Raw genomic sequence first — 21,104 nt, 5'->3', positions numbered from 1 at the left:
CGTGCTGGATTTCCCTGTTTGCATCATCGGCTCAAAAAAAAACTTTCAATATAAACGTCAACAGATTTTGGAAAATTCATTCGGGGCTATTCTCTGTAGAAGAACGAACCAAAAGACCGGCATAGTGTTATATTTTTTATCTGGTTTTGTGTATCTTCATGTACCGATTATTTATACAGTATGAAAGTTACGCTGTGTAAAGAAAAAAAATTATAATATCGTCTTGAATTTGCTCAGATAGGTAATACAATTAAAAAACTTTTGTAGTGTTCTGCACACGTGTGTACATCGTGAAGCTCTATAATTGTTAAACCGGTCCAAACAAAATTTGGCGCACAGGTTGGATCAGTAAAGTATCGGTTATAAACTTCGCCAATTGTTCTGTCACAGCTGGGACATACACAAACAAAAATTATGGGAAAACGCAAGATAAAGCGAAACAAAAGCTAACTTGCTTTCAAAAAACGTTGAAGAAATTGTAAAACACACGTCGCTGGGCTTTGGTCACTGTGGAAGGTAAATCTTTAGGCTGTGGAGCACGCGACAACTTTAAACGTTTTGCATGTTGCGGAGTCTGTACATCAGCTTGATTAACCGTCGAACCAGCCGTGAAGTGAAAGAAGAAGAAATGTACATAGCCTTCCATCAAGCAAAGAGAGCGAGGTCCGGGAAATCGATTTTACTCCGTTCGGTGGATGATCATTTGACGGATTTTCGGCGACTATTTGTGATCCGTGGTAGCAAGAAAAGGCTCTAACCGGCACGTATACGTCTGTTCAAATAACGGAAATAGTTGGTTGATTGAATTTTAGATCATGCCAAGTCGGTGCGGTGAGAAAATGGTCCATTCATAAACCTTCCACAAAACAGCTGGAACGGTGAAAATCGGGAGTCTGTGTCGCGCGTGGCAGTCCGACTAGGCCTTGTAGGATTTGTTGCTTCCCAACCACATTCAGTTGAGGTGACGAGAAATAGATAGCTCGCGCTGTCGTGCACCGTGTATTTGTTAGATTAAGTATGTTGAGACGAGTTAAAAGAATAGAAAATCAATTTATTCTTTTGCTGTTGCTGGTTTTATATGACCGGGAGAGCAGGAGGTATGCTGGTTGAGAGAAGAAGAAAAACGGTACGAGCAAGAAAGAGAGTGCAAGAACCTAATAGCGGGAGACGACGACAACGGTGACGATGGCGAGAGCGCGCAGAAAAGCTTGCGCGTGGTATTTCGAAACGGAAGCTGGTTCCAACATCGCGAAAACCGGAACGGCACCGAAAGCGAGTGTAGTACGGGCAAGCATCTTACAGCATCCTACGGAGGAAGACAGGCAAAAAAAAACTTACCAAAGTGACAGTTATCCGTCGCCATCGTGCTACATCGGTCTGCTGGTGGCGCAGCTTCCACCGATGCGTGGGAGAACAGATGCATCCGAGGATAGATTTGCAGCACTTTGGTTTTGTGCAAAGATTGAACTCCATACTTAAAAAAGAGGAAAATCGAACAGAGGCGAGAGGTTCATCAAAACAGCGATAGAGTGAATTGATTTAGATTTTCCTTTGAAGCACATTCTGTTTTAGTAATTTTTGGAACAAAGTAGTCTAGTCAGCGTTCCATTTCCTTTTCCAAACACACACACATTCACGTATCGAGTAGGAATTAGAAAGGAAAATGGTTATTTTTCCAACTGTAGTAGGCTTTCGTACAGTGACGTGCTTAACGTGACGAAGCTGTGCAAGGTATTCGTTCCGATTAAAAATTGACCCAAAAATTGACCACAAATGTTTCACATTCATTGGCATTTTCGTTCATAACATGTTTTTCGTTGTTTTGTACAGGAAGAATCTCACACGCACACCGTATTCCCTGCCGTGGATTGACCCGAATGCACCACTGATCATCTGTGTGTAGGAAGCAGTGAAGTGAAGTGAAGTGAATAGTTTTCCCAACCTCCGGGTTGTGATTTTTCCTTAAAATTTCCACGCGCAAAATTGCGATCTGTGGGTGTGAATCGCGAAATCTCGACGTACGGGTTCTTATCACATTCATTTATGTGCGTTTATCCTCACTGTTGTAGGCCCGTTTTGTGGTGGTAGACCACACGGTAAGAGCGCTGTAAGTGTGACGCGTGTTTGCCGTTCGTGTGCCGCTGAAGAAGGTGCATCAGTCTCCGCGAAGGGAGGAAAAACAACGCAAAGAGAGATCGAAAATTCTATATTTATCGAAAGTGGACAGAGTGTGTGTGTGTGTGTGTAAGAGAGAGAGAAAGAGTGAGTTAGTTTTTCCTTTTTCATGCCAGCAATTGTGTTGTTGCCGCTGCTGCTGGGATCATCGTAGTCGTCCTCGACGTTGTGCTCAGTTTCGTGGTGCAAAACACACACACAGTTCGTGCGATATTGGCAAAACATAGTTACGATAGAAAGAAACATTGTGCCGGTCTGGATCCGGTGTCCAGTCGCTGGTAACTCCGGCTGCAAACGGAAGTCGGCCTAAGCCCGACATCCATCAACAGAATATCCGCCGGATACACCGATCGCTTCACCATCCCCGGGTGGCATCCGGGTGCGGAGGATTTCGGAGTGAAACGGATTCGCTACCACGGAGCTGGCCGGACCGATATCAACATCAAGCGGTGCGCTATAATGAAGAGGCGCAATGCCGATTGTGGCAAAATACGACGGCCCATTAAGAAGAACAAAATTGCGGAACAGATCGGGAGGTATGTATCGGGAATGGGTTAGGCAATTAGTTTTCCTCGAGAAAAAGGAAAGAGAGAGAGAGAGAGAGGGACAGAGAAATAGTGAAAAAAGCAGGTTAGTTCGTTAATGAAAGTTTGCTTTTAGTTTGGCCGCATGCCTGCTTTATCGTTTGTTATTGGTACGAGATTTGCGCGACTTGTATTTCGCATGTGTCAACTAAAGTCACGGATGCACGCGTTCTCACAAAGGATCACGAACGAGAGAATCCTCCAACTTTACCCCAATCGAATTTATGCTCCTCTATGTTGGGTTCGCATTGCTCTCGGGCACAGCATGCTATGCGAGCGCTTCGAAGTAGCTAGACAAGCTCTAGGCACAACGTATCGAAATCTTTTTTCAAAAGGAGAGAAAATACGAAAAAATAGTCATCATAAAAGATGTGTGACCTCGGTTTGCATAATTTGGCAATCGTTCTTCAGCTGATAACAATTGTCATTTTTTTGTCAACGCAAATAAAGATTTACCAAAAAGCCTTTGCGTTTTTAAACAGTGCTGTGGGAAACCATGGGAAAGAAGATGTAGAATGTGTGTGAGTGCAACGCTGCGCGCGCTTTGTAAACAAATAGGACCAACTTTTTTTTCTTCTTTCTGGTTAACCCCACGCTCCGACAGCAGCGAGCGATAAAGGAAGAAGGGCACATGCGTGTCGGCATTTTATTGCCTGTTAACTAAAACACACGCCATCCATCCCACCATGCTTTCGAACAAGCTACCGGCATTGATTCCCGTGACGCTGCAATACCGTTGCTAATGGGTCCGTGATACCCCGTGGGACTTGTAGGGCGAGATTGCTGATATCAGAACGGTCCTTTGGCTGTTGGCGTTGGCGTGGCGTAATAAACAGGGACTGTCGGTGTGTGCTTTATGATGATTATTTGTTTTGGCTCGTCTCGTTTTCGCACCTGTGTTGGGGGTGCGGATTATCTCATCAAAAACGCGTGAGAGACGCCACATGTCCGCAATGCTATGGTACGGATGGTAGCGTGACACCAGTCGTCGGAGACTGTGTAAAATCGATAACGCACATTGATTCGATTTGGTGAAGAGGCGGCCAGATGTGCGCACACATCGCGAAAAAGTGTTTCGTACGGGATGATGGAAAATCGACGTCGAGGAACATGAATGACTTAAAGAAACAAAACATTAATTTTAAGATAGACGGAAATAAAGGAAATTGTTCAGTCAATGGACAATAAACGTTAAAGAAGCTTTAGATAACAGGCAACCTTGTATCCGACACATTTTTTAAACGTTATCATTAATGTTTTTAAAATCAAAAAGAGATAATTGCTGATGATGAGTTCTTGATGAGCTATTATCAAATTAATCTATTTTCGACCTATTCGTTCTGTCTACGGAGGAACAGTTCGGATATAATTTGTTACATGCATGGTGCTATGTTGATTCGAAGGTTTGACAGACTTTGGTTAAAACTGTTATCTCTATTCCGCCAATCGCCTTTAGTATCATCTTGGTATGATAATGCCGGGGTGCCGGTCAGATCAAAAGATCACAGCCTTTTTTCATGTCATACAAATTGATAGATTCAACAGCTTCCGGTGGACATTATATCTCAAATCACAGAACGATCAAACCATCGAGCGAAGTTTTCTGAGGCAATGTCTGTTCCAAATATATTGATAAGATTATCAGCTTTTGCTTGTCTATTTTGTCAATATGTTTGTTACAATTTACGATTGAAGTGAAAACTGTATAAACTTTTCCTAAAATTATTATTATTATTATTTTTTTATTTAATTTGAAGAATGTTTTTATCTGAAAGGTTTTTTTTGGTTGTAAAGAGTATTGTGGTATACTATCTGTTTAAAAACAAAGCCAATATTCTATTGAATAGTATCTTACACCTTAATTTTGAAAGAGGATACTTGTTGCTTCTTAATGTTTTCTACCGCATGGTCGCAGTATATCGATTTCGTATCCCAAAACACCGGTCCCGAAACATCATATCTTGGCTATTTATTTTTCTGATATGTCCACCGTTATTCCCCTCCTTTGTTACCATTCACCAAGGCTCGCCGGTCTCTCACGATACTTAACTGCGGGAATAACAGCTGCAACATAAGGGATATGTCTTGTTTTCTACCGTTTTCCCTGCCATAACCATTGGTGCTTTCTTTTATTCTGCAATATTGTGTTGTTCTTTGCCTTGTTATACACGTTCAGCTGGCAGCCATCAGCTGTCCCCTTACACGGACGGACGATCGTTGCTTCGCAATGGTTAATTATCATTTATCAATAGACTGTTTACTGTAACGCTTTTTCCTATATAGTACAGAAACATATTTTTAAGCTTTACTTTAATGTCCAAAATACCCTAGCAGTGAGTCGGTTTTTGGAATTCATTGAGCAAGTTCTTATGTGCTTTAGTACTAAAATTTAAAGAAATCATTTCAGTTTTGTCTTTAGTACCGATACTAAACACTACATTGTCAAGAAGTTATTTTAGTGATATTAACCCTTTTTATTGTTTATTTTTCTTCCAGCAACACCTTGCTCTACATCAAATTTCTTCTCCTATGGGCGTCCGTAATTACAGCAGACTTTTTGCTCGAATTCCGTTTCGAGTTTTTATGGCCATTTTGGTTGCTGCTTCGTTCAATATATGACTCCTACAAGTATAAAGGATTGGTATGTTGCATCTAGAGAAGCAGCGATGGAATTCTTTTTATACCAAATATTGTTAATTACTTTATTTGTTACTTTTTACTACATTTTAGGCGTTTTCCGTATTGTTCGTCTGCATAGCGGTCACATCAGATCTGGTCTGCCTGTTTTTCATACCCGTTCAGTGGCTATTTTTTGCCGCCAGTACATACGTTTGGGTGCAGTATGTTTGGCATACAGGTATGAATGAACATCACTGCTATTTCTATGATAGGCATTATGACACATTTACTTTTGTCGTTTATTGAATAAATTTTAGATAAAGGAATCTGTTTGCCAACGATAATACTGTGGATATTGTTCGTATATCTGGAGGCTGCCATACGATGGAAGGACAGTCGAAATATACCGCATCTAAATCTCTGCCGACCATTTGCCGCCCATTGGTATGTGCAATAATGAATTAATCACTAGCAATATGGTCTTTGTCATGGTGTAATGGATGAATATTATTTTATGAAAATATTTCAGTATTGGCTATCCGGTGGTGACGCTTGGATTCGGTTTCAAGAGCTACGTCGGCTATCGCATACGACAACGGAAGCAGCGCGAGGTGGCAAAGGATAATGACTTCTACATGCAGTTGCTTCAGGAAGCATTGCCGAAGGAAGAATCGAGAGCATTGGAGCCGTTGGCCGATGGAGCAACTGGTACGGGAGGAAGCGAGCAGCTGACTGCACCGAAGGAACTAGTAGCCGTACCGATGTCGAATAACAATAATAGTCTGAATAACAGTAGCAGTAGCACTACGAGTAACCGAAGTGATACAGGACAGCACCACCATCACAATCATCATAATCACAATCATCATCACCATAATCATCAACAGCAGCAGCAGCAGCAGCAGCAGCATGTGAATCACAGTAAAAGTTCCCAAAGCTACAAGTCGACGAGCAGTAGTTCCGTAGCGACGGCACATGTTAATGGGCACGTTGGCAGTGGCAGCTCACCGTCATCGTCGAGTAGTACGATGAACGGGGGTCTGAATCACTCATCCCATCAACAGCAAGGCTCTTCCAAGCATCGGAAAAGTTTGGACAAGGATGGCAGTGCCAGCAGCAATGCATCGTCCAATTCATCCAGCACGTTCAATGCCGGTAGTAAGATGAACGGTGGCAGCGGTGGTAACGGTGGAACCTGCTACTTCCCCCCGACCACCACATTCCAGCAGATTGGTCACAGCAGCTCCTCCAGCAGTAGCACCAGTAGCAACAGTAGTAACAGCGGTAGTACCACAATCAGTACAAAAGAAATCACTAACACAGCAAATCGTGGTAACGATCATAATGGCAGCATTCACTGCAACGGCAGCACGGGGGCGAAAGAATCTAAGGAAAGCACCATGCAAGGACTAACAGCCCGCAAAGATTACGAAAAGGAGACAAGTAACAGTAGTAACTCGACCGGTTCGAACAGTACGTCCTCGTCTAGCTCTGGTAAGCACGGCAATGGGCAACCGGTGGCATCCAATCGCTCGAAAAGCCCAACCGATAGCGGTGCGTTAGGAAATAAATCGAATGTCGGTAAACCGAACGGTCACATCGCACAATACCACCAAACGGAACTGGTACAACAGGGGACGGTTCAAGAAGTAACAGCACCTGGACCCGAACCGAAAGGAGGTCGTTCGGGGCGGAAAAATCGACTCAAGAAAGCTGCCGAGCAGGCTAATTTGTCCGCAATCGCTAAGCTGTGTGCGACGCTTGCACTAGCCTCCTCGGTAACAACGCTTACGACGACGGCTGCGGCCACTACATCAACCGGTGGTGGGAACGATAAGGGAACAACCATCACAGCGTCTTCGTACACCACCTCCGGCAGTGTGTCGTGTGCCTCCGTTAAAGACAATCACCAGCACAACGGCGAACAGGTGAAGGACGTCAGGGATGCTTCCAACGGCAGCAGTAGAAGCGGTAATGTGCCAGATGGTAAATCAGACGGTAGCGTCTCACCGTCGGCAACTGTGACGCACAAAACGGCACCAAGCGCAACGGGATCATCTGGTCAGGGTTCATCTAACGTGTCTTCTCCACCGGTTGCAACCGTGGTCGTTCAGAAGGTATGCGAAACATGTCCACGACTCGAAGGAGACTTGAAGAAATTGCGGACCGAGTTGTCATCTCACCGGCAGACAGAGAATGAGTTGCGTCAAAAGTATGATTCCAATACGAACAATCTGAAGGCGTGTCTACAGGCCAAACTGAAGGACTACGATGAACTGCAAACCAGGTAAGCGAAAAACCGCATCCAGAATCGTACGGCTTCGTATTGAAATGTGTTGCTTTCTTTCACCGCAGATATCAAGAGCATTGCAACCAACGGCAACAGGAACGTCAGAATTTGCAAACCGTTGAGAGACGGTTGGGTGAAGAACGACGACACCGACAATCGCTGGAGGCGCAGCTCAACAATGAGCGCAAATATCGCAAGCAGGCTGAGGAAAAGGCGGCCCGTGCCGAGTGTAGCGAGGCATGCAAAATGAAGAAGCAGCAGATGGAAATCGAGATTGATAAACTGCAGAACGAACTGCATAACCTAGACGAGGCCAAGCTAATGGCCGAAAAGCAGGCGCGTAATTACGAGCAGGAGGTAATTCGTTACCATTATTTTAATGCATTTGATATGTGAGGGTTTGTTTCTATTTATTGCTTGCAGATGCGAAAGATGGAGCTGCAGTTACGAAATCGAGATGTTCAGCAAAACACCGAAGTGTTGATGAGTGCACTGGCCGCAATGCAGGACAAGAACGCAACGCTGGAGAAGAGCCTATCTGCCGAAACGAGATTTAAGCTGGACTTATTCTCAGCCCTCGGTGGCACAAGGCGAGAGGTTGAAATTCTCACTGGTATGTGGCGAACGAAAACCGGGTAAAACAATCAGCGAACAAACGTTTACATAAATTGCGCACTTTTTTCATTGTAGGTTCGTTGCGCGAGAAGGAAAAGGAAATACTTGAACTTAATGCAAAAATCGTACAGCTCTTGGCAGTCATGCCTTCGGAAAACCTTTGCCTAACTAGCCACGGTGGTGGCACGGGAACGGACGGTGCATCGATGATGCGGTTGGCTGATGCACCTCAACTTTTGCCACAATCCATGACGAGCGGGCATCTGAATGGAATTGGACAGAACAGTGGAGGTGGCGGCACGGGTGCAGGTGGCGGAGGTGGTATCAGCCAACAGCCAAGCCCAATGTCGCACATGGTGCAGAACGGACCATCGTTCTGCAGTCAATTAGGCAGCCTCGGGGTGCTGACGTCCACGATGACGACACTTCCTTCGTCGTCGGTGCTGTCCGGTCCGCACTCGAGCACCGGCACTGGTAGCAACGGAGGACAAATAGTACAAATGCAAAGCTCGAACAACGGTGGCTCGAACGCGGGCAACTGTCCCTCCGGTCTCGATCCGAATGCTACAATTTACACGCCGAAGAACAACGGCATGGTCGGCGGTACTGAAGCCTGACCGCATGAGATATCGTTTTTTCCGCCCAGCAACGTCTCCTACTCAGCGCTCACCTCGTCATCTCTACCGCTGTTTGTAAGCCTACCCGGTAACAGCCACACTAACACCACATCCACCACCACTACCACGGCCACCAGCAGCAACGGTTGCAATCTAATAAGCGCTAGCGTGGCCAACCTGGCGCAACAATTGAACGCACATCAGGCTCAACACTCGTCAGGCGTTTCGGGAGCAAACAGTTTACTTTCCTCGTCACACTCTCCTTCCTTGCTGCTGTCGCCACATAACCACCCGGTTCATGTGCATCATCATCATCATCATCCCCAGCAGCAGTATCATCAGCAAAAGCAACAGTCCCATCAACAGCAGCATCGGCAGCATCAGTCAAATGATCCGTTCGCTTAATGCCATTCATTAGCATAATATTTTTTTTTATCCCGGGATTTTCATTTTTTTCTTCTTCTTAAGCTTATTCAATATTTTTCCCTTCGAACCATTTGATTAATGGTGTAGTTTCTTCCTTCCGCAGTGGTGATATTTCGCTACTCGGAAAGCTCTTTCTCTTCTACGCTATTCAATGTAAACACAGTTTTGCTGTCGAGCTCTTGGACAACGATATTGATCTCATATGAAATAATCTCCCAGACGAGCTTGTCTGTTTTCACACTGGTGAACATACTACGCGCTGCATAACAGGTAACCTAAAGTTTCAAACAAAATTGATCTGATATGCTAGTTTGCTTTTTATTTTCCTTTACTAAGTTCCTAAGTTAAATCTTCTCTGAACACTATCCAGTGGATGCTAGTAAGTGTTCCACTACGCTGAACATGACTCTGATCTGTTAGTTCGTAACATTAGGTAGCTTTTAGACATACGGGGTGTTACATTTTGGAGCGACTTCTTCAAAAAGGTTCATCCTTAGCTGAAGCTGGAGCTTATTGTTTTCAAATTGGCAACGTACTTAACTGTTGTAATCTGTAATCTCTGTAATGCTGGACTAAACTACTAAACTTTTTTTTCGCAAGCTTTTCTAATGGCAATTACCCTGTTGAACGGTTTGTTCTCTGAAAACAAAAAGCAACAAAAATCTATTGTTAGAAATATTCAGTTCCTTTTTTCTATTTTTTAATTAAAGCAAAATTACTTTCACACAAATTATAGATGAGAAATGCTACTCACAAACCCTTATTCACAACCCCAGCAGTACATGTTTTCATTCCTCCGCTGGTTCCCAATATTTTAAACGCCACAATGCTTAGCCAACCGGTTTGTAACTTGCAAAACAAAAACATACATGAAAATGAGAATTATCTTGCCGGGAAGGAGGAAAATGCAGACATAATGTTGTGATATTCATATTACTTAAATATATATATATATATATATATACACGTACAATATATATATTCTTACATATATGTATTTTTACAATTAATCGTAACTCTAGATTGTTTATCATGTACACACTCAAGCGCCGATTTGGTGACATCAACTATTGGCGCTAATCGAACCACACTTCCACCACTACTACACATCTTTGGGGCGATATCTTTTGGAGTTACTACGCAAAAAGTGTTTAAAATTTTTGAATGACAGGAGCAATCTGAAATCGTTTATTTAATTAATATGCCGATAATCAATTGCACTTTCCTTGCCTCGACTGCATACTGCCGCAAGTACTGATGAGCTTTGTACAGACGACAGGCTGGGAAGCGCTTATGTGCAAGTTTGGATGTCCAGTGACTTTTTATCTCCTGAATGCTTACATCCAACTAAACAGTGGATATTGCATCTTCAATAGATTGATGTTTGGTGACCAGCTACACCATTGACACATGTATTTAAGAATAAAGCCGAGAAGAACTCTATGAGGGATTGACGTACGTTGATAAAAGCCCAGACGACTTCACCTTTCGCTTGGCAGTTTATATAAAAAATGTAATGAATTTTTCGATGATTATCCTCGATCAATGGACGTTTGGTGCGTTCGATCTTTCTACAGTACAGTAAAGTAGTACTGTGAAGAATAGGCTGTTTTAGGCTGTTTGTCTATTAACGTCTTGCAAAAAGTGCTCACAACTCTCAGTGTGAAGAAGTGTCGTCTGTGCAAAGCCAAATGTTCGAAGAATGTTAAGTTAAGCTAAATTGCTTCTGAATGCATCGTTTTGTTTTTGTTCATCCATAACAGCACGAACGATTTAGCCGTTAGTCGTTTTGCAGAATGTTTTATTTGCAATGCCATTAACTCATCCGTTTAGTTGCTTTTATATCACAACACAAATTGATTGCAATTTCCGTAAACGAAAGTGTCGCTAAAAACATCATCATTTGCGACAAGGCAACTTTGTGAATGCTGAAATTAAGGCTACCACGAAAGCTTGTCTAGTCCGAGCCTGTGTCGGAAGGGTGACTAACAAAAAAAAAATACCAACAACAGCCACGATTGTTCTGGGTGACGAAGCTGGACGAAATTACAAACTAAAGAAGAAGCATATAATTTATCATAGAACATAATTTGTAAGATGCGCAAAGTGCAAAAGAACAAAAGAAAATACCGAAACCATGACAAGCCAAGCACTAACGTACGAATACAATTGAAGTAGAAATGCGACGAACGGAGAAACACGCGCGCAATGAAACATGTATTATAGAGGGAAACAAGTAGAGAAAAGCAGCACATCGCAAAGGAGAGAGACAATTAGTAAACGATAAGGAAATACACTTACACGGACAGCAAATACAACATACTGCAAGAAATATCGAGATTGGTTAAGGATAAAAACAAGTGAAAACATAAAGAACATAAAATCTGACGAATGCAGACAAGATATGGTGTAATCACACTAAAGAAAATAAACCAGAAAGTGATAATGCAAATGTAAAAATGGAAGCCGAAAAACATTATGTTCTGATGATACCTTACCGAACGATGCTAAAAACTAGTAAAATTGATCCGAAAAAAATAATGGCAATGCTAACAAATTCCGATGTACCCGAAGTGACAGTGAGATGATCACACTTATGAAGTCGTTTGAACTTTTACCTTACGTGGGTCAAAGTTCAGCACCGAAAACAAATGCAAATTCTATCCCGAAGCAAGACGATAGTCAGTCTTCTGCTACGGGTAAATAATGTCAAGTAAAAGCAGTAATGGCAGGCCGAGACTTCTTGAGGTTATGGTGCCACAAAAGAAGAAATAATTTAAATAATCTTTATTTCTGGTTATCTTTTTTAGTTCCTATGCCCGTTGTTTTCGTTCAATTTTCTTGTGGAAGTCTTTCCTATAGTTCATATATGCCCGAAGAAATTTTGTAGCCATTTGCATGTAGCTGAAACACAAGCAGAATATGAAAACAAAAGTTAAAAATCAGCACAATTTCCAAAACGAAGTTTTACGGAACCAGCATGATCCTCTGGCGCCTTCTCCGTAGGAGAGTCGCAAACCAATTCTGTCTCTTATACCTGCGTATTCCAAGATTTAAAAGGATTAAAAGGGTTTCTTTTCAAATGTGTTTTCTCATCCTTCCTATTGCAATAACATTCCAGTGCGTTTGTATCGTTGTTCCATGTACACTAAATTTATTGTGAGGAGAACTACACTTAACTAAATCATACAGCTTGTTTCTATACTTTCGTTCATCGCTGATGTTCATTTGTCGTCTATGAATGTCCTTGTGATCCTTCACGTGAAATGTACCAATATCTTCCTATTCGGGGTAGCAAGTCTTACGAAATATTAGAAAATCCACTGTATTCAAAATAATGGGTATAGTTTCATTCTATGATCTTTATCATATCGAAGCTAAGCTCGGTTGTGTAGATAAAAGGATCGAAAACAAATGGCGGTACATGCTGTACACACAACTCAGTAACTAACAAATGCTATGATGTAAAACGTCATTTAAAAAACATAAAAAAACGTTTTTGTTCGTTGTGCGCGATAGTTTCTCAGTGCTGCTGAAGACATACTTTTTCGCGTGAAAGCTGCACCTCGTACGTTTCCTGTGCGTCGTAACGTTCCACGTTAGTGTGGCCGGTCTCCTCTGCGGAGTATTGCACTTCCAGTAGCACGATGAATTCTTTCGGAAAGCATACATCGCCTTCACAAAGGTTTAGCTTAAAATTGACCGCAATCGGCGATGGATCGTTTCCATTCGTTGACGCATCGTTTGCCGGTGGTGCGATGAGTAGCTGCAGTGATTGGCCGGAAGCGGTATCGATCGTTCCCTTGGTGCACTCGCAACCCCACTCAGTCGATGGCAGCTCGAGGGACCATTGCTGTGGTGCACCGTCCGTCAGTTTGGTTGCCTTACCAGGGAAGGTTAGATTAAACGTTAAACGTAACGAGCTCTGACCAGCACCGGGATGCATTTTGATTGGACGGGTTGGTTTCAGGGTGGTGCCCGATCGACGATCTTCAACCACACTGTCCAGCTCTTCCGGTACGCGGAAGTTTAACTTCAACGGACGGACGGTGCAATCGGTGAGATTTGCGACCAGCAGTTCATGATTGTTCGTGTCGGCAATGTACAAAAGCTGCCCGGAACGATCGAGGCAAAGGCCGGCCGGTTCGCTGAAACGTCGAACGGAACCATTTGCTTCACGGAACTCGCACGTCGTAGCGCAGTTTGTCGATACGTCAATTTTCTTTATCTTGTGATTGTACGTGTCGGCGAAATAAATGCAACCATCCTTCGGATTGTATGCCACACCGAGTGGATGCTGGAACTTTGCCGCATACTGTTTTCCATCCACATCACCGAAAGCGAACAGATCCTGCAGAGAACGGAACAAACCATGGTTCGGTTATGGATGAATGAAGCTTGGTTTGTATCTACTTACCAGCGGATTTCGATCGCCACCAGCCACGGCCATCACCTTTCCATCGGCGAGTGAAATTTTCCTGATGGCGGAACTTTCGCTGTCCGCTAGATAAACTTCCTTCGCCACGCGGTTAATAGCCAAACCGGATGGTTGCGCAAATGCAGCACTGTGTGGGTACGACGTGTTACGATTCTGTTCATGGCCACTGCCCGCAATGGCCCAGCACGTACCGGCACCGTACTTCTTGAACTTCCACCAGATCGTATCCTCTAGAAAGATGGCCCAGATCTGATGAATTCCAGCCATCGCTATCAACAGCACATCCTTCGAGGGAACGCTCGTTTCATCCGCATGGAACGACATATCCAGATCGCGCGTCGAATACACGGCCACGTCCCACGGAGAGGATAGTAACTGATCGCGGCCACTCTTGCCTCCCGTACGATCGTTGCCCTGCGTACCGTTTCCGGCGATGGTGCTTACTTGCTGCGTCTTGAGATCGATTCTTCGGACGGCATGGTTTTCGTTGTCTGCTACAAACACCACATCCGTCCCTTGGAAGGCAACACCCTGAGGAGCGTTAAAACGTGCCTTCGAAAAGTTGCCATCTAAAAATCCACTCTGCTTCCCGCCAATCTTGTGGAGCACCGTCCCAGCAGAATCGATTATCAATACACGATGGTTGCCCGAATCAGAAACGGCGAACAGTTGCTCCTCGCTGCTATCCTTATCACCGTCCAGGGTGGGAACGGAACAGGCGATCTTGCCAGGAAATTTCATGTTCGAAGCAATCGTACCCGTGCCGGTCAGATTGAGCGGCAACGAATGGCGTTGAATTTCGCCCTTTTCCCTGTAGAACCGTATGGCACTGCCGACGTACAGCTTCAGATCCTCGAAGTTTCCCTCACCCATAATCACGAACAGTGGGTTCGCTCGTGGTCCCAGTATCATCAGTGTTGGCCAGCACTGTACACGCAGTTTGCGCCACATGGCCGATACATTATCGTTGACGACCGGGTGCGAAATTTCGTACCGTTCGACCGCTGCTCGAATATTGTTCGATTCTTTCTCGTTCTTGAACTTGGCGCTATGCACACCGATCACTGCCAGCCCTTCTTCGATCGGATACATGTGCTCCAGGCGTTTCAGATTCGGCAGGATGTGCATACAGTTGATGCAGCAGTAGGTGAAAAAATCTAGCACAACCACTTTCCCCCGCAGGGAACCTTGTAGCGTCAATGCTTCGGTCACGTTGAACCAATCCAATCCGTCCGGAAATTCGGCTGTAACACTTTTCCCATCACGATCGGCCACCTTCAGATAGTCCAGGACAAGCTTTTGCCGTTTAGCTGCGTTACTGCCGGCGGCAAGCAGATCGTCCGCCAGCTGATTGCTGTTGCAGGCCAAGACCTCCATCATGTCCTGACCTTCGGGCGATGAGCTCATTCTGGAACCAATTTTGACGACGTTGGGAAGGATATCGGGAAGACACTGGGTAAGGTGACGATAATTTCGGGAGTGTTCACGAACCGCAGCTATTGTTTTGATCGGTGACGTTTTGTATTGGAATGCAGCGGTTTGACGGATCGTAGCAATCCGCGAGAAACGTCCCAAAACAATAAACAGAGCCATGTGTGTTTTGGAGCCGCTTGCTTTCAGATGAATTGTGCTGGTGAACGGATAGCAATGATGCAGTAAAGAGCGAGCGGTATGATAACGTTTTTAAAACTATCGTAAAAGTGTTTTTTTAAAGAAACTCCCTTCTCTGTAGTGTTTCTTTTGACAGAATGTCACAGACGAGCGCAACGAAACAAGGGAAAATATCGCACTACGACGTATTGCAAGTCGCTCACAATGCTTCTCTGGAGGAAATTAGAAAATCCTACCAAGCGTTAGCCCTGCAGTACCATCCGGACAAGCGAAAAAGCAAATCACCGCAATCTGACGAATCGGACCACTTCATCTGTATCGATCAGGCTTGGAAAACATTGCGGGACGATCGGTTGCGACGAATCTATGATGCCGAACTGATGCAACAGACGGAGGAATACTTTGTGAATGAAATTCTCACGGGTAGAGATTTTGAACGTGACGAAGAGGGAAGCTTTTGGTTCCACACGTGCCGCTGCGGTGGATATTATATTCTGCCGGAGGAAGCTCCCATTCACGAACCGATTTACGTTTCTTGTGACGAATGTTCTTTAGTGGTACAGGTTAATCTGGATAAAAAGCTTTAAAATTGCTTCAAAACATGGTGAGAGTTTGTGGTTTGGAATAATTATTCACATTTGTGGAAAATATAGAAGGATACGAATGAAAATACGGGAGATATTTAAACTTATCGTTTTCGTACCGCCGGTTGTACGCATCTTCCGAACTGATCGTTTGTGACCTGCGTGTATATACCTCGGCAGTAGGAAACGTCAAAAAATGTCAACTTTTCCGTCGCGTCATTAAAAAAATTGGATTGAAGAAGTTTTTCCTTCTCCAGCAAAGTAAACGCGTTTTGTGAATAATTTCGTTGTGCAAAAGTTGGTTGCGTGTGTTATAGCGGAAAAGAAAACCATCTTCCTCGTCACCATGAATGCATTCGGCGATAATTTCGAACAACAGTCGGAAGTCGACCCGGCGGCCGAGTTTTTGGCCCGCGAACAGAACGCCCTCGCTGGACTGGAGGATGAAATTCCGCCCGTGGCTGGTGCAGCAACGATGGACACGAACGGTTCCGTCAATGGTGATCCCGTACCGAAATCAGGTTCGTGTGTAAACGTGTGCAGCAGCACCAAATATATCGTTGCGGTAGAAAACGTTCGCAGCAACATTTGTGCGTCCCTAGATGCGTCATGCCCAGTGTTGTTCCGCCCATTCGTCGTAATGCTAGGGTGCTAGGAATGATCGATACATTAGTCATCCATCGGAGGGGCAAGGCAGGGGCACCGATTGCATCCCCTTTCCAGTGTGAATGTGCAATGGATCATGTTTGAAATCATCCCCAAAAACCCTTACAACATACTCTGGCTCAAGTATCTCATTCGATAGCTTGTCGTTTGCTTCGTTAATCCAATTAACTAGCATGGCACCGAAAAGTGTGTTGTGTTTTGGATCAGAGTTTCTAGCGAAATAGCTCTGGCAGATGTTTTCCGCCAACTTACTAGTAGTGCTTTGCTGTCCTAATTGTGTTTATCGTACTTTCCAGCCCACACGTACTGTTGTTATATGTAAAAGCTTATCTACATTTTCGCACAGCCTCCTCCGATGCTTTGTTGTTTCGTTATGTTTTCTGATTCCTTCCCTACCATTGCGTATGCCACGAACATATGTTCTCCGCCTTCAATGGTCGCGTGTGTTTGCTTGTCTGTTGCCCCAAAATGGTCATTTTTACCATCATTAATTTCCATCCAACATAAGACGAATGTGGCTAAAAAAAGGAAGCTATTTTCATCACAATCCATACGTGTTATTTATCCATTGCCAATACCCTTCCGTGCCACAAAAACACACCGCTGCAGCGAAAGAGCATGTAATTTTCTAATCAAATTTTTGTTCGTTTCATGTTTTTCTTTTATTCTTTCTTTTTCCGGATACATCTCAACACACTCTCACGCCTTACCGTGGGCCACTTTGAACGAACTGTTTGTTTGGTTTTACTTTATACTTCGTTTCGTCGCTTGTTAACCACATGGTGGATATGCGTATTTGTTGTCTATACTAACGGCAAACAATACCACTCATTCATTTTTGGCCGAATCTAAAACCAAAAATTACATTAACCGGTTATCAAACATCACACAAACATTGTTTGCTAAATTCTTATACTCTCGAACGTTGTTCTTTTACTTCACAAAAAATGGGAAAACAATCACAAAAAAAACTCTATCGTACACACGAACTACACACGAAAAAAAATGAAAACACAGAATCGACAGGACTCGAAAACGAGCTTAATGGAAGCTTTGAAATGATCAGTAATGCCGATGCGCAAGATCCGCCCACTACTGCCGATAATTATCACAACACAGGTAAATAAATTACTAACAACAAATGGTTTGTTACTAAACCACACACCAAAATCTGCCGGGTGTATTGTAGATACTAGCAGGGTTAATTATCTTTCCTTCGACCATCAATAAGAAAGGTAGCTGTCGACTTAGATTATCCTTATGTTCCGTCTGCTTGAGTTTCTTCTTCTATATATCCATAGTTCAAACAAACTCGCATTTATATAACTTAATAATCATCATTTTTTATTATAAGCTCTCTTTAACAAAGTTTTAGGAGAAATGAGATGAAACACTTTCTTCGAATGCTGCGAATTCGGATAAAAATGGCGAAATTAATCGATTTATAAATAATTACAGTCAACTCCTTCATAACGAGCCCTTCATTTAAAAAAAATTGACATAACGAGCCTTCGGTCGCTTAATATGATCAGATGGCAGGAACCAAGTCTTGCCATAACGGCCTCAAATGAAGTGATAGAGCTGACAAATTTTCATAATTTATAGACAAATAGTATAAAGACAAAATCATACAATCTGTCCCTTTTTCTAATGCATACGTTGGCAAACATTATCATCCTGATGATGCAGTGATTCGATAAGTTATATGCCTGTTTGAGATGTATGCTATTTTTCCTTTTTGTTCCTTATTAATTCCTTCGGATAGATTAACGAATTATATGCTTTAAATAAGCTTCATTTTAGCGTGGAAGAGACCGGATAAAACTCGCTATAAGAGGTGGACTGTATATTATTGAAACTAATACACCCCTATTTGAACGTGTGATAAACCTTTTTTTTGCGGAAACAGTAATATACTATACAAGCGTCACTAATGCATGCCAACGTTCGCTCGTGTTGTGATTAGCATGATATAATGAAGTTACACAATTTCCAACCTTTCAAAAAAAAAAAAACAAAGCAAAACAGAATTTGGAATCAGATGGGAATGATCTACATATAGTTTATTTTTGAGCCCTTCTGTTTGGGACGTACGTTTTTTGTCGTATCTTTGGGCATGATTTTCCAACCACGAAAAAAACACATTTCACAGAGAAGCAAACAAAACAACCCTTCGCTTCGTTTATGTTTTAAGTAATGGCTAAGCTTACGTATTCATTGTCGTTATATGTTTCGTTCTTTTTAGTCTAATAATGTTTGTACAAATGTGTTTCTTTTTCTCGATCTCTTAGAAGATGATAATGATGATTTTGCAGGCTTCACAGGTAAGTGTTAACACGTCATGCGTTTTAAAACAAAATTCAAAAAACCAAACGTCTTATTGGGTCTTTTCTTATTTGTGTTAAGTTTTTTTCTCCCTAATTTGCATCAATTGTTTTTGTTATTAAAATAAGCCGTACATGTCTTTTCTTTGCGTACCTAAAACAGTATAATTTTGTACACATTTCTTTGCTGTAGTAAATGCAATGGCTGCGATAGTAGTGTTTACATTGGGCAAGAAACAAACAATTAAATTGTTGAATATTTAGCGTCTTTAGAAGAATTACTGTGATATAATAGTATCTTATTCGCAGCTCCTTTTTCTTTTGCATACTAGAATGTAATGTTAATAATAGTAAAGTAATACAGTGGGATAAATTTTTCTCTTTTTTCCTTGCAAAACTGTTTTTTTTTTTAAAGGAAATGTGTTGATCAATTTTTGCAACTAACGATGTGTGTTTTGCTCTTTTCTTACTCAATCTTTTCTGTAAAATGCAGTGCCAAAGCAGGTGACGGAGGAACCGGAAAAGATACGCAAATGGCGCGAAGATCAAAAGGCGCGGCTCGAGGAGAAGGATCGCGAGGAGGAGCGCAAGAAGGATGAGCTGCGTGAACAGGCCCGCAAGGAGCTGGAAGATTGGTACAAACATCACGAGGAAACGATCTCGAAAACGAAAGCCGCCAATAGGTAAGCGCTGATCAATCGAACCTTGCTCCATTGTCCGCCGCCACCACCACCATCACCTGGAGGATGATTTGTGTGTGTGTGTGTGTGTGTGTGTGTTTGAGTGGGTGGATGTGTTCTTACAATAATGCGTTGATAGTCCTCAACAAAGCAAAAAAACAAACGCATACACCACACCAACATATGTTGATAGTTTTGGTTTTACATTTCTAACCCACCTGAAACGTTCTTTTCTCTTTTGCTAAAAAAAAACAAAAAACCAAAAACGTAATGTACTAACCAATCAACTTTTGCGCCATTTGTTTGATAAAAATGCGCCAAAACACAGGGAATCGGCCAAGTAAGTAGAACAAAACAAAAAAAAAACAACAACAAACAGAAAGTTGTGTTCAAGTTTGGTTTGGCTTGTGTTTTGTATTTATTTTGTTTGTTTTCTTTTTTTTTAAATAATTTGATTAATATGATTTGCGGCTAGATTGATTAGTTGGATGAGTGTGTTTCTTAAACAAACAACAAAAAAATGAATGAATTGTGCTAATACCATTTTTTGAAAAGAATTTCCTAATTTCAAGTGTAGTACATAAAACTATTACTAACGTGTGCATCGGTTGAATGACATTTGTAATTCATAATGATTGGCATGTTACATGTTTTTTCGCGTTTCCCGTTTTCTCATCCCCCTGAGAAATGAAGCCTTTTACGAGTTTGTTCATTGCAAAGTTTCTTTGTTCTACTGCGATTACAGAAACGCCGAAAAACAGTTCGTGGCTGAGACGGACGAAATCGAACCGGGCACCGAATGGGAGCGGATTGCAAAACTCTGCGACTTTAACCCGAAAACGAACAAATCGAGCAAAGACATCTCTCGCATGCGTTCCATCATTTTGCAGCTGAAGCAAAACCCAATCCAGGCCACCAAGAAGGTTTAAACGTGCCTGTGAAGGCGAACACTACGGCATCCCCCTGGTCTGGCACAGCATCACCAACAAACACGGCACTCTTCGGTTGAGGGGTTAATTTGGCAGAGGGAAAAAAAGATTAGATCATTCATGATGATCGATCGTTGGAAAACTGCAAGGTGCAATACTGCTGCTAGGAAGGAAAGATGACCTTGGTGGGCAGAAGAATATAGAAGAAGAGTAAAGGATAATCCTTTAACATGCATACAATACAATAATGGAATTATTGCGGTTAATATAAATAATAATTATACAGACGTAGTATCACCGATGTTGCAAGATATATAAAAACGATCGCTGCAAGTCGTGTGAATGCTAATAGTGAGCAAAAAGAATATAATATGGTATATTTATATTATACGCTGTATAAGTAAACAGATTAAAGCTAAACACAGAATTCCTCTCACGTTAGGACTTACAAAACGCGTAGACAAACACGAAACATTCATATGCGGCAAAGCAGTTAGAGATAAAGAGATACGAATGGTGAAATAAATGAAAAACTACTGTACTGAA

General features: G+C 42.6%; 5 protein-coding genes across 10 annotated transcripts in view; 4 read left to right on the top strand and 1 right to left on the bottom strand.

The window, feature by feature from the left end:
* The window catches only part of LOC125767025 (SET domain-containing protein SmydA-8), a 31,056-nt gene extending 27,835 nt beyond the window's left edge, over positions 1 to 3,221 (top strand). Inside the window, exon 7 of the mRNA XM_049433248.1 lies at positions 2,759 to 3,221. The gene's annotated coding sequence lies outside the window, so the exon portion shown is untranslated. The remainder of the gene's footprint in view (positions 1 to 2,758) is intronic.
* On the top strand, positions 84 to 11,800 carry LOC125766965 (macoilin-1). Of its 3 annotated transcripts, none has more exons than XM_049433110.1 (9): positions 84 to 516; positions 1,831 to 2,711; positions 5,256 to 5,400; positions 5,490 to 5,616; positions 5,696 to 5,822; positions 5,908 to 7,665; positions 7,734 to 8,025; positions 8,092 to 8,281; positions 8,359 to 11,800. In XM_049433110.1, the coding sequence occupies exons 2-9, from the start codon at positions 2,635 to 2,637 to the stop codon at positions 8,898 to 8,900; spliced, it is 3,258 nt and encodes a 1,085-aa protein (XP_049289067.1). In that variant the 5' UTR covers positions 84 to 516; positions 1,831 to 2,634; the 3' UTR covers positions 8,901 to 11,800. The 3 variants fall into 3 exon arrangements, with proteins under 3 accessions (XP_049289067.1, XP_049289068.1, XP_049289066.1); XM_049433111.1 differs by having other exon boundaries at positions 84 to 961; XM_049433109.1 differs by having other exon boundaries at positions 84 to 1,731.
* A 651-nt stretch (positions 11,801 to 12,451) lies between these two features.
* On the bottom strand, positions 12,452 to 15,357 carry LOC125766972 (NHL repeat-containing protein 2). Its single transcript, XM_049433125.1, has 2 exons — positions 13,744 to 15,357; positions 12,452 to 13,677 (listed from the first exon to the last, which is right to left on the bottom strand). Exons 1-2 carry the CDS (start codon positions 15,355 to 15,357, stop codon positions 12,850 to 12,852), a joined length of 2,442 nt encoding a protein of 813 aa, XP_049289082.1. The 3' UTR covers positions 12,452 to 12,849.
* On the top strand, positions 15,322 to 16,050 carry LOC125767100 (DPH4 homolog). Its single transcript, XM_049433363.1, has 2 exons — positions 15,322 to 15,433; positions 15,497 to 16,050. The coding sequence occupies exon 2, from the start codon at positions 15,513 to 15,515 to the stop codon at positions 15,960 to 15,962; it is 450 nt and encodes a 149-aa protein (XP_049289320.1). The 5' UTR covers positions 15,322 to 15,433; positions 15,497 to 15,512; the 3' UTR covers positions 15,963 to 16,050.
* Positions 16,051 to 16,177: 127 nt separating this feature from the next.
* Positions 16,178 to 21,104, top strand: LOC125767084 (clathrin light chain). 4 transcript variants are annotated; one of them, XM_049433337.1, is made up of 6 exons: positions 16,178 to 16,480; positions 17,643 to 17,744; positions 18,917 to 18,949; positions 19,443 to 19,632; positions 19,958 to 19,969; positions 20,375 to 21,104. In XM_049433337.1, exons 1-6 carry the CDS (start codon positions 16,306 to 16,308, stop codon positions 20,556 to 20,558), a joined length of 696 nt encoding a protein of 231 aa, XP_049289294.1. In that variant the 5' UTR covers positions 16,178 to 16,305; the 3' UTR covers positions 20,559 to 21,104. The 4 variants fall into 4 exon arrangements, with proteins under 4 accessions (XP_049289294.1, XP_049289296.1, XP_049289295.1 ...); XM_049433339.1 differs by lacking the exon at positions 17,643 to 17,744; XM_049433338.1 differs by lacking the exon at positions 19,958 to 19,969.

Source organism: Anopheles funestus, chromosome 3RL, assembly GCF_943734845.2.
Source record: "Anopheles funestus chromosome 3RL, idAnoFuneDA-416_04, whole genome shotgun sequence".
NCBI lineage: Eukaryota > Metazoa > Arthropoda > Insecta > Diptera > Culicidae > Anopheles > Anopheles funestus.
This window is presented reverse-complemented; position numbering and strand designations above follow the sequence as displayed.